Source organism: Mesoplodon mirus (assembly GCF_964341445.2).
Source record: "Mesoplodon mirus genome assembly, chromosome: 20".
NCBI lineage: Eukaryota > Metazoa > Chordata > Mammalia > Artiodactyla > Ziphiidae > Mesoplodon > Mesoplodon mirus.
In genome coordinates this window covers 35,644,071-35,657,573 of record NC_138996.1, presented here as the reverse complement: position 1 = coordinate 35,657,573, position 13,503 = coordinate 35,644,071, and the positions used below count along the sequence as shown (strand labels likewise).

The window sequence follows — 13,503 nt, the reverse complement described above, 5'->3', positions numbered from 1 at the left end:
GACCTTGGACTTTGTGAGACCAGAACCATGCCCACCAAGCCCGCATGTTCTGAGAAATAACGGCATCCACCCCACCTCCGCAGGACTCTCTTATTTACCTGTCTCTAAGAAACCCAAGCCTCCTTCCTCTTCCGAGAAATCCTTCTGCAGAAACGGACGTTCTCTCCATTGCAAGGGCCAGAATAAATCCACCTCCCCTTCACCGTCGGTGCATTTTGTCTCACACGCCAACTTCCAGTCAGCTTTATTCCTTGTTTTTTCCCTGGCCTTTCTTATTCCAGATGGTTAAAATGAGGGTAAATTTTTCTGTACTTCTCACAATCATTTAATCAACTAATCTTCATGATCAAGCTAAGTGATTTTTTCCATTCTTAGTTGAAAAACATTGGCACAAGACTCAGTGTTTTGCATCAACTGAAACAACTACCTAAGTTGCCCTACCGTTATAGGTAAAAGAAAAAAACCCTGCATCTTTGCTAAGAGACTTTAAAGTCTGTGAACCGTTCGGCCCTGTTTACTCAACTCCTCTATACTCCTCTATATGTCCTACATGTCGTAGAAGTAATAAAAACCTGCTGTGTGCCAAGAATCCCAGGAGGTCCTCTTCCCACACGTATTTACTTCTCCCAGCACTTCTGGAAGAGTTATGATCATCCCCATGTCTCTGGCAGAACAGCACAGCCTGTACGGAGGGGCCTTCAGCTCTGGTGCAGACGCCAGGGTCTGAATATGGGTTTTATCACTAACTACCTTGCAACTCCCAGATCCCTATTCCCAAGTATACTCAACAGATATACCAGTGGGATATGCATCAACCACACATATTCCAAGAAGGAAATACCTCTCTGCTCCTCTCCAGTGGGAAGGCCTGGCTGAAAGCTACTTGAGGTCTGTTCAGATAGACTGAGGCTCACCTACTGACGGGGCCAATTTCCTTCTACAGGGATAACTCACTCATCAGGCAACAGGCTGCAGAATCCAGAAATCTCGCTTTAACCAATCAAGCCAAGAGAAAATGTGTGACAGAAAATGTCTAAGGACTAAAGTTCTGATATAGCATTGCCCAGGTTCAGAGAAAACAAAAACAAAACCCAGCTGACCTCTTGTGTGGTCCCAGATAAAATACACTTAGGTTAAATATAACTAAGTTGCCCTCTAAATTCAACTTTCTGTTCTTTTGAGGGAGTACTTCTATCGTTTCAGTTGTCTGAGTTCACTGGGAAACATTGAGAAACAGAAAGAAAAAGCAGGGTTCCCACAACTCAGTGGGCTCACAGGGTCATCCCAGGGGTCAGGAGTGCGAGGGCAGTGACCCAAACCGCCGACATGCCCGAGAGGCCAGGAGGCTGGGCCTGCCACGCTTTCAAATGGAGCCAGCTGTCTATTCTGACCCGGTTCTTCATGAGCTCCACAGGCATCTTGAGAGTTTTTAAACTCAGGTCTGTGTGGTGACTTTCTAGTGTTACTTTATCCATCTTCTCAACCAGTCACTACCCCTTGGCTCTCACCAGAAGCCTGGCACTGGGAGAACCCAGGTCTCGGCAACCAGAGCGTCACTAGCCCGGCCCAGGTTGTCCCAAGGCATGAAAAGAAGGAAGAATAATCAGAGCTAACGTCACCAGGAGCTCAAGAATGACAAAGGCGGCCCTTACAGAGAGCATTCACTGCAAGGCAGTCCCCACGGTCTGGCCACATTACAGAGACAATGACTTGGTTCTCCATCAGCATTTATTGGGCGCCTGTTGTGTGCAAAGCGCTCTGCTAGGCGCTGGGCAAGATACAAAGATAACCCACGAGACTGCCCTCGGAGAGCTTACAGTCTAGTATAGGAGCGCAGTCTCTGGAGAAGACCTTTTAGGTGCAATTGACCTCCCCTGACCCACCCCACCAAAAAAAAAAGAGGGGGTGGGAGGGGGAAGAAAAGAAAACCACCTCAAGGTTACTAGACTTGGTTCCAGCCATTTTCTCTTAGTGCAGCAGCTTCACATAAAAGAAAGCATCAATCTGAAAGTCTTTTAAAATGCGTACTTTTACTCATAAACAAAATTCACTTTCATTAGAAAAATGCTGAATATTTATTGCAATTAAGAAAATCCTCAAACATATCTTCAGTATTTTCATGAATTTTTTTCTTATGAATCTGTATTTGTAAAGTAAACAGTTTCCCAAATTGCATCAAAACATGCAACCACTTTTTGAAACAGATCTCTTTAAACCACTGGCAGTCACATAAAAGGTACACAGGCTGCCTGCTAAAAGCAAGGGAAGCGTCTGAAATGGACAGACGTTTACTACCAAAATTCACAGCTTATGGTTTCCTCCCCCCATAAACTCATTTCAGGTCAAGTCAAAGCATTATAAAATAACACCTCCATTAACCTATACCCCCAAAGACCCAAAGCTTTAGATCATGAAGCTTTAGATAGAATAGTGAACAAACGTTCCTTGCGGCCTTTAAGCCTATCTCTTAGTTGCCAGACCCACCAAAGAGCTGTAAAATAATTCCAAAAACAGAAGCTCAAAATAACCCCCTTTTCCTATTACACCATAAGGAATTTCTGAAGTTTTCTGTTATCTTCCTTTAAGCATAAAGAAACCAAATGTAATCAACTGGGGGAATAGAATCACTGATATAGCTGCTTGTCTAGGTTAAACTGCTAGAGAAAAGGAGCATGTAAGCACAACATCTTAAAATTAACTCATTTCTAAACATAATTACTTTAGATGAGTGTCTTGCAATTATTCTCTTCCCAGGATCATCCCTGGGCTCAGATGTTTCTAATTAAAAGTGTGAAGCCTTGGGTCTTTGTGGCGACTTTCTAAGACTTCTTGAAAACACTGACACTGAGGTCGATGATATGGTTATCAACTGAACACAGGTCCATCTTCTTCGTGCAGAATTACAGTGAACTTACAAAGCTGTGCATACCCACAAGTGAGTTCCTGAGAGGGAGGTTTCTTATTCCCATGTTGGAGCATTCTTGTCCTGAGCAGCTTCCCTTAGCTAGTGAGTAAAAGCAAACACATCCATTGTGCTAGGGTGCCTTTCTACTCCCCTTTCTCACTGAACTCCAAAAAGTGGGTGGGCTTGGACTGAACAGGAATTGGAGTAAATTTCCACATTCATCTACAGCAAAGACAGATCCACGCATGCAGAGGCCCACGAACACCTAAACCAGCCCCTGGTCTGGCTAAGGCTGCAGGCTTGTTACGTGTACCTGCCTCAAGGAGAACACACCCAACTTTTAAGCTTTGATGCCGACAGATTTTAAGTTTGTACAAACTATATAAGAAGTTAAATCTTCTGGGTGTAAAATCTAACAGAAGTCAAGTCAGATCAATATGAATTATGTGTTGTCTTTCAATCATCTGGCTGCCGTCACATTACTGAGGTGCTTTTCTGTTCAATCTCTCTGCCAAACGGATACAACAAATTTTACAGACGTGTGGTATAAAAGAACTACTATTTAAGCTAACGAGTCCAACTCTGTCATTTTACAGATAAAGAAACGGAGACCCTGAAAAGTTTAATGAAAAAGCTGGGAGCCAAACCCAGTCTAGCATTCATGATACTGTACTTCTGACCTTCAACTGACCTTCACAGAACACACACCCTTACAGGCAGGAGCTGTTCCAACCAATGCAATCAAACGGAGATGTATTTCATATGAAGTAAGTATAACAAATGTTAAGCCACTAATGTAAGCTATTCGTAGAAAATATTAGCCCTTTTTGGTTACTGCTGATAGTGTACCTATAGTGTTTGGTCTTGCTTTTAAGGGTGACTGATTTGTAGTTGCTTCCTTTGAGGATGCTTATTTGCCCACTGTAGAAAAAAATCATGTTAAATATCATATAATCAATCTCTAAATAATTTTTACATACATTTGGGTTCTTATACTTTTAACATGAGTATAATTAATTTATGCAGAGAATGAGTGAGATATTACCTCTATATTGTTGGCAACTGGAAAATTAGTCATTTCCACATTTCCTAGAAATCTCTTCTAGGTAACAGAAAGGCCGTCCAGGGTAACAAAAAATATAATAAAGATTATATAAGTGAATTTTGACTAGTCTGTAATCGGACGTATAAAAAAAGGATATGCTTAAAGAATCAGATCTGAGTTCAAGGGTTAACACCCTTCCTTGCTAGCTATGTAATAACCGTGAAGCAATTCCACAAACTTCTGGGTCTGTTTCTTTATCTGCAAAGAGCTAACATTTGCACTACTTACCTCATTAGATTACTGAGGGTCGCATACAGTAACATATATGAGTGCTTGTAAATGGAAACGCACACCGACACATACTGATTATTATTACCCCAATAGTTATTCAAATGTGGACCTAGAAAAATAATTAAATAATTACCACCCAGTGGTACTAGGCATGCTCACTAGATAAACCATGCAAACATTTTCAACGTTCAACGGCAATGTTAAAAAAAAAAATCACACAAAGATACAATATCAAGGAACTTTTTTAGAGAAAGCACTGAAAGACACACATTTGGTTGACTTAAGAGACTTTAAAATGATTTAGAATGATTTACAGCATATAGAGGTATTTAGTCTTTAGTGGAGAAGGTTGCTAGTCACCTGTCAGAAAAACAAGCATTGTGGGCATTCCTAAGACAAACAGAATAAAATTCATCACTTTTCGCTATTTTGTAAACCAGGCTTCTCACCAACAATTGTATTAATTTTTCCAGTATTCAGACATACCCTAAAAGAGGTAATAGAGAATGTCTGCTTCTAAATCACATCCAATGTGAACTTGCATAAATGCAAGGCATCAATAGAGTTCTTACAACTCCAGAGGCACCTGAAAGTTTTCACTACCCTTCATGCTCACTTCATATTCCATAAATAATGGAAATACAGGGAATACTTCGAATCTAAATATTTCACAAATCCTTCTCGTGTGGCTGTCTTATTCTTACAATACTCCACTCTGATGGCCTTTGTTTGTTTGGAAAATTAAGTAGTACATTAACCTTTCCCTTCAAATATGCCTTTTGATGTTCATTCTTACACCAAAAAAAAAAAAAAGTTAACAACCCAAAACAAATAAAGATGCAAGGGAAGAGATAAACAAGATACAACTCATTAGGTATAAAAATATGCTGTTTCAAATTCAGAATAATTTAATAACTCTTCGTTATTTCATATGTATCTGGAAATGGGACAGATACATGTCCTGATCCTGTCACAAGAGGTAGAATTCCAGCATTTGGTACAACGTTCCAAGATAGGGTTAAAGTGACATTCCTGTTTCCCCTATAAAAAGATATAATAAACAGATGTCAGCAGAAACATTTGTAGTTCAATAAAAACGTTTTAATTCAAGCACTGAGGTATCAAATACTTAATTTTTAACGAGCTATTCCTAATTGGAATTCTAATCTACACACAAGTTTTTCTCAAGTCGTTTGAAATCCTAGATGATGCTGGGAAACACCAGCATTCTCACTGCAGGTCTCCCATAATGACCTTCCTCAAGTCACTTTACAGTCACAGTTATTCGAGCCATCAACCAAAATGCTTAAATGAGTAAAACACAGAAAACAGAGAGATTTGAGCTAGAAATCAGGAGACAATGATTTGAAACCTAATTCTGTCATTATCCAGATGGGCAAACCTGAATCAATCAAACTCTCTCAGGGCTGGAAACTTTTCATGTGCAAAACCAGGTTTGGTTAAAATAGCTCTCCCCTAAAATCCTTTCCAGAGTTGACCCACAGAGCTTAAGAGCTAAAACTGACCCAAAAGATCAATCGTTCTAATTCCTTCATTTTGTATAAAAGGAAACTGAGGTTCAGAGAGATTAAGTGAACCAAAACTAGAAACTTCGGTATCAACTCCTAGACCAACACGAGGCTTCCTGGTCCAGGTTCCCAGGCAGGCTCCTCTGGCACCCCCGAAGGAGCCCTCTGACGATAGTCCCACCCCCGGCTCAGCAGCCCAGGCTCCCTGTACCCTTAAGGGCAGGAGCCCCAGGCCCTCCTCGTCTCACCATTACACGTCCCATAATGCGAGAGAACTGGGCACTGTTTTAGACCTGGGTTTGCACGGTCCTATTTCTACCCCATCGTCCAGTTCACATCTGTATAAATACTTTTCTTCTCTCTCAACTTTTCTTTTTAGCTGTTTTTCTTTAAAATAAAAACACATCACGACTTTCCCTCCCCTTCATGTAACATCACACGTAAAAAAATGACAAAGAATTGCTCACTTGAGACCATTTCCATCGTCAAAGAAAAAATACTTCGTTTTCATATCTTTCAACAGCAGCTTTGGATTATCACCTCTCAGAACAATCTTGTCCCACAGAACAACCTGGTTCAGAGCCTACATTAAAAGAAAAATTAATTAGATAATTCAACAGATATAGCATCTCTGTCACTTCAAAAGTATGTTAAGCGAAGAGTTTAATTTATATGAACGAATCCAACTTTGAGGGAACTGCTAAAACCTTAAAGCAGACAAAATGGTAACAAGTGGATAGATACAGGAGTGAAACTTCTCCTGGACAAAAGAAAGATACTTTCCTAAAGGAAATCACCCCTATTGCCAAGGCAACTGTATTATTCAGAGCCCTCAAAGTTTAATGCAAGGTTTTAGACTTACGTGCTCTCCAGAGTGAGGCCCTAGGAGAAACAGAAGGCACTAGGATCCCTAGAAGGGAAGCATTCTTTTAAATCACTTTTCCCTGTAAAATTTCTGAGACCCTCCAACTCTGTGGACACTGCATGGTGCCAGGGAAACAGAGAGAACTAATCCCTGTAGATCACACTGCTAATACAGGTCACTGCTGCTAGATTATCTCGTGAAAATTTATGTATCTCCAAGGTTTTTAAATTATCAAGGAATCACTAAAGAAATGAAGCCTTTTTAGGTTTTTTTTTTCCTTTAAATTAAGAAAACATAGGCACATTATTGTTTTACTATGGCAAAATCCTAGAAGTCAGACAATTCTTTTAAGCCACTGCCTTGACATATCATAAACAAGTTTCGTTTGGAAAATTTGAGTTACAAAATGGAGAAGCAGCACATTTGTAACCACTTCTAAATGCCAAGAAATGTGTTCTTATGAAGCTACCATCCATTAGCTTGTGAGGCCAACTGCTCAGCATTAACTAAAAAGAAATGTGGAACAGTTAATTTCTAAAAAGGGGTTCAAATCTTCACCTTAAACCCTCCAACATTAAACAGAAACATCAAGACTGAAGAACACAGAATCAAAGATATGCCAAAGTAAAATGACTTTTTATGTATATTTATTCATTCACCAAAGCAGTGATCTGTCAAATTCCAAACTGTATTAACTTACTAGCCATGCTGGAGTAAATCAGAATGATTTATGAATCATACGAATCTGACTCAGGTATATCCATCAGCAAGAAGGTGACATATTTATTTGGATCATTTGCTGAAACGTGTAAAATACTTGTGCTTACAGCTGTCACTCTTATCTTCAGAGCAGCTTTTTCTGTTTAACGCTTTGTTGATTTTCAAGGGCAGGGGATCAAACCTTATTCAACCCAATATTCTTACTGCCCAACAAAGTAGCCTCCATAAAAGATATGCTCAAAATAAATATACAAAGAATTAAAGTGCTAATGATTCCAGTTAACTAATCAAACCAATCAACAAATAAAGTTGATTAAGTTGTCATCCCTTGAAAATGAATATACAGTTCAAATACAATACAGAAGTAGACTCATCTCTTAACTACGAATTACCTCAGGCTATGCTGGTAACAAAACATAAGGGTAACTCAGGTAAAAACAACACAGAAGCACATTTTGATTCCACAGATTTCACCTTTCGGAGTTAATGCACATATCAGAATCATTCACCTTACACTTTTAGGACCTAAGATTTCTGTTTTATCAATATGCTATATAAATATTTTAACCCTTACTCTTATCTGAAAGAAAAGCTCTAAATCAGACTGGACTAATAAATTTCAGTCACAAACTAATAGTTTTAATAATGTTATAATAGGTTTTAATCTAACAGTTTAATAGCTTTTAATTATAAAACTTCTAATCAATTCTAATTTATGATTAAAAAGAATACTTTAAGTGTTCAAACTGATAAGTCCTGTACAACTCAAAACAAAGTAATGTATTTCTCAATATAAATTAATTGTAGATATATGGCTTAATAAAAGACTATCAAAACAGCTCACATCATGTATTAAAAGAGGAAAAATATAAATATTTAGATGGATTTTAAAATAATCTAAGAGACGATTCACAAATTAGTTATCTTTACAGCTTTTGATTCCATATCTGGGTAACAGAGTCGTAAGCACAAGTTAGAAATTTCACTGATTCAAGTACCTTGCCGTCTATCTCTAATGGTAGCTGTGGAGAGAGAATATCTTACCTTAAAGAGGACTTAGCTGAGGAGTAATTCGACCTCCTCATTTCCTCATATACCCATAGTTCAGCAACATCCTTTGGAGCTTATCACTGGAAATAGTCTCCAAAGATTTTTGATAACGAATTATTTTGAACACCAACCCCAAACTATGCATCTTTATTTACAAATTACGTACATGATACACATTACTATTATAGTTAGATATATTATTATTGATAGTGAATGTAAATGTGCATTTCAAATAGTCTTCTTGACTAATGCTAAATTGTTCTCAGCCAACTATTTATTAGATCTCTTTGATTTTTTCTTTTTAATCCTTTAACGTGGCTGAGCAGCCCAAGAGGAGCAGACATGTCAGCTCGGCCGTTTTCCTGTCGCTCACTCGTGTCTGGACCATTAGCATTCTCTTCAATCTGTAATTTCTTTGAAAGAATTTTTTAACCATTTTTCCATTTGTGAGGATTAGTTTATTTAAAACTAGATGATATAATCTACTCAATTGGGTACACACTGCACAACTTTGCAAAATGCTGAAAGTGAATGGATAAATGTATGTAGCAGGCTGACTGCCTGCCCTACAGAATTCCCCCTCTTCCTCCAGGGAAGGTGCGTGTTTTAGGAGGCGTGTGACCATTTGACTTAAGGACCGAGTAGAGTATCAGTGTCAGTCCATAGAGTGAGTATCAGTAAAATTTCACATCTTTTTTCTCTCTTACTTTAAATTGAGAAATACATAAATGGACTTTTGGCTTCCGGCGTGGCCCATGAGGAGCTTGCAAGTTGCCACTGCATCCTAACGCCAAGTAAAAGCTGAACAAACTGAAAATTTGGCAACTCTTCTTAGATCCATAAGAAAAGAAATAGTAGCTCTTAATTGTTTTCCTTATATATCTAGGCATTACCTTGCTTGCACCCCACTCTTGGGAACCACAATGCACGGGGGCTGTAGAAGCAGACAGAAAAACAAAAAAGACAGAAGCTACCAAAGGAGATAAAGTTTTCTTAGTAGAGTCACCTTTCCATGGGCTTGTGATTTTTACTAAATTACTCAGGTCAGATATTTCAAATATATAAAATTTATATTCTTTTCTAAAGAATGAGGTTTTAAGTATCTACGAAAATACTTCTGTACATATACTTACATTATTTTTTGTTGAATATTCGGCTGATAAATAAAGAAACAACTGCTTAACATTCCAATCAAATATATTTTCTAGATGTATATAAATTAAGGAATATATAAGTCATAAAGCAGCATACAACTTTGAAACAGATTTTAGTTTTTCTTAATTATTCATAGCAATACTGATACTAAAATTAAAAAAAAAAAAAAGGAGAGGTGGCCCAGAAACATACTGGGCCTCTAATTTAATAAAAATATATAGAAGATGATATACTGTAAAATCCAGCTCATTCCAAAGTCAAAAAATATCAGTGAGATTATCAGTATAATCTCACATATGATTCCAATGGAGTTCTGAGTATAACCAATCACCACAATATAACTTAATGTTAAGCAAAAGTGAACTAGGCTCAAGTAATTAAACCAAGTACGGTAAATTGTACATATTATTTTTGGACATATGCCAGTAGAGATCAAAATGTCTCAACCCATGAAGTGCTTTCTTAAGAGTACGCAGCTGAATACCAATCTGGTTTCATTAGTTGGCACCTGAGTGAAAAAAACTCACCAGGATTAATTACAAAACTGGTGTCACTGAGAAATGAACTGAGTTAATGTTTGGATTTCATTAAGCATCATATGTAAATGGTTAAGTCATTTTATTATATCCGTTTATATACTAACAGCTACATGTTCAAGACATTCCACTCTTAGATATGTGTATCCATTAAGAATCACTATTTTAGAATTCAGAAGTCTTAAATATCTCTTTATAAAAACAGGTACAATTTCAAGTTTTAGCAGCCATATTAAGAAAACCTAAACTACAAATGATGAAATTAAATTTCACTATAATTGCCCACATACACAAAGTTCCTACTTTCACACTAGCTCCAAACTCTCTCTCACTAGCTTAGATTTTTTTTTTTTTTAAAGACATGAAGACTTAAAAGCAAAAGTTTAACACAGGACTTTTCTGATGGTGTATTCTATTTCCTAAAAAAGTGCCTACAGAACTAATTCCTAGTCTACTTCTAAACCTAGTAGTTTATTTCTAAAAAACTCAAGTTAAAAGTAATTTCAGGCTAGCAAAGAGACATGTCAGGTAAACTCCCCAGGTAGATAATCTGCTTCCACTGTTCAGATAGTTGCTTTACACAAGTTCAGACAGTTCAATCTCCATAACCAATTTTAATCCTGGGGTCTTAAAAAGGCAGATGAGATCCCAGAGGTGGCACATAACAATGCTGCCAAGATAGTAATCTAAGACCCTAACAGAAGATTAAACTGGCCCAGTGATCAGAGGTGTCCAAAGGTGGAAATTCAAAATAAAGAGAAAATATTTAAATCACCTCCATTTTAAATAACTCTTTTAACTGTTACGATTTCTCTGACTCTTATTGTAAAAGTACTTAAAAAAAAAAAAAAAAAAGAACGAGGGGCTTCCCTGGTGGCGCAGTGGTTGAGAGTCCGCCTGCCGATGCAGGGGACGCGGGTTCGTGCCCCGATCCCGGAGGATCCCACATGCCGCGGAGCGGCTGGGCCCGCGAGCCATGGCCGCGGAGCCTGTGTGTCCGGAGCCTGTGCTCCGCAACGGGAGAGGCCACAGCAGTGAGAGGCCCGCGTACAGCAAAAAAAAAAAAAAAAAAAAAAAAAAAAAAAAAAAAAAAAAAAAAAAGAACGATAATGGCAAAATGCTAATATGGTTTTTACCAATAACCATCTGACAGTGACCTTCTGAATCACAGCAGATGCAATTCACTTTTTCAACACATGTTTCTCTCTGCTATCACAAAACATGGACATATTCTTGGGGATTGTACATGAAACGTTTCATCTAGGTAGGCTGAGTAGTGGTTACATTCTTCCGTCTTTAATCTAAATGATCTAATTTTATTTTCTTTCCTAAATACAGATTCAAACGCTCTTGTAGCTTTAGATCTATTTAATGTTCCTGTGAAGAACTTAAAGTGTGTTCACACAATAATAACTCATCAATCTATAAATACAAGTTTTCTCAAGGTTGAACGAGGAGGTATTAACACGACTATACTGATGAAAACATAGGCATAGAAATTTCCAAGGTTTGACTGATTCAATGGATAAACATACTTACTGTCCCCCAAATCACTAAATATGTATATCATTGTAATACTAAAGAGCGATGAAATATTTGCTAAAAAGGATATCAGCAGTTATATCAAATGTAATGAATCCCAGATCACTTCTTTCTCTAGGTCCAGTGAAGTCTTCTACATTTTTTCTAGAAATAAAGGTAATAGTTTCACCATCCTTCAAACATAACAGCATACAAAACTCACAAAATTCCTTACATACGTGAAAGACAGGGTCTAGCTGTATCCCACAAAGAAACAAGTAAAAATCAGAGAAACTTATAAGTGTGACAATGGAAACATTCTAATCCACTATAAAAGTAGGTCTTCAGCTATTTTCATTTACCTTCAAAGAACCCCTAACAAAACCCAGGGGGAGAAAAAAAGTGCTCAAAGAATGTGGAAATATTCGATGTCAAGTGATTTGGTAGACTGGGTAGAAGAAAATTACATTTGACTGCAAGGTGGTATGGAAACCAAGATTAAATGAACAACTACTTTTCACTGAGCACATACTAGGTATGCATCTGGGTCAGGGCCACTATGTGTTTTTGACAATTATCTCAATCCTCACAACAGGCCTACGAGTTGGGTATCACTTCCACTTCAGACAAAAGGAAATGAAGACCCAGGAAGGTAGGAAGCTTGCTCAAGATTCACAGGAGCTAACAGCTGTTCAGTGTGTACCATGTGCCAACCTCTTCTAAGCCCTCCCAGAGCAGACAGCGCTCGTGATGTCCTGCCCGAGTCTACCGGGATCTAAAAAAGAGTACCTAACAAACATCAATGCAGGGAGGGAAAAAAAAAAGTGGGAAATAGCCATTAGATGACTGGCTTGTTGGCGTCTGTGACTTAGAAATAAAACTAAGGTTTAAGACCAGGGAGCTTTTGTTGGAAGATGGCACAGATAAGAAGGACACGAGAACCGGGGGGGGGGGGGGGAGCTACGAATCGAATAAAGTGCCAGAGAATAAAAATTAGCATAAAAAAATAGGCATTAGCTAAAGGACAATGTCATTTCAAAATTCTACTTCGGGCATTTTCTCTGATTTATTCAAGCGGCTGGCCCTTCACAAGTAAAATTAAAAGCACGCCGCCTGGGAGCGCTGGGAGGCCGACTCCTCCCCGGGCATCCGAACCTCTCCTGCCAACTTCGCAGGCGCCGCGGGTACCTTCGGCGGCGGGACGAGGGGGACGGACCCTGCGGAGGGGCTGTCGGGGAGCGAGTCGGGCCGGGAGCGCCTGGGACCCCGAGCCCCGCGCCGGCGGGGGTGCGGCCGGGCGGGCCCGCTGGGCTGGTGTGGTGCTCCCTTATTGGCCGGGCGCGGGCGAGGGAAGTGAGGCACAGGAAGGAAGCGGAGGCAGCGATCCGAGCAACGCTCGAAACGAACATTTAAGAGCAAGCCCGGGAAGGTGCGGCGGAGGGTGGGAGCCGAGGGAGAGCCCCCAAGGGGTCCGGCCGGGAGCGAAGGCCGCTCGGGGAGGCGGGGACGGGAGGGGAGGGAGGGGGCCCGCGCGGCAGCCCGGCCTCGGCGCCCCCCGCCCCAGCCCGGCTCGGACGCCCGGCCCCGCCGCCCGACCCCGGCCGTACTCACAGCATGATCCTCGAGACGTGCAGCCGCACCGGGACGCTCCGGTCTTTGAAGGCGGTGGTGATGAAGCAGCCGAAGGTGAGCGCCGCCATCACGCTCAGCGAGAAGGCGAACAGCGAGTTCGCCCGCGACAGCACCGTGTTCATCGCGGCCGACGTCCCGAAACCCGCGCCCCACGCACACCCGGGACCCCGTTCCGGCCGCGGTCCACCACCCTACGAGCCGCGCCGCCTGCGCCGCGCGTTCCGGGGTGGGGGGGGCGCGCGCTGCCGCGGCCC

At 40.3% G+C, this 13,503-nt stretch overlaps 2 protein-coding genes across 2 annotated transcripts in view; one reads left to right on the top strand and one right to left on the bottom strand.

The window, feature by feature from the left end:
- Positions 1 to 1,672: 1,672 nt before the first annotated feature.
- ASB5 (ankyrin repeat and SOCS box containing 5) overlaps positions 1,673 to 13,503 on the top strand; it is a gene marked incomplete at its 5' end in the record, with an annotated part of 94,799 nt that continues 82,968 nt past the window's right edge. The window contains 2 exons of the mRNA XM_082608564.1: positions 1,673 to 3,672; positions 12,213 to 12,269. Coding sequence (XP_082464690.1) covers positions 3,641 to 3,672; positions 12,213 to 12,269 — 89 coding nt within the window. The remainder of the gene's footprint in view (positions 3,673 to 12,212; positions 12,270 to 13,503) is intronic.
- On the bottom strand, positions 4,469 to 13,493 carry SPCS3 (signal peptidase complex subunit 3). Its single transcript, XM_082608567.1, has 5 exons — positions 13,229 to 13,493; positions 11,709 to 11,782; positions 9,539 to 9,615; positions 6,238 to 6,353; positions 4,469 to 5,282 (listed from the first exon to the last, which is right to left on the bottom strand). Exons 1-5 carry the CDS (start codon positions 13,369 to 13,371, stop codon positions 5,150 to 5,152), a joined length of 543 nt encoding a protein of 180 aa, XP_082464693.1. The 5' UTR covers positions 13,372 to 13,493; the 3' UTR covers positions 4,469 to 5,149.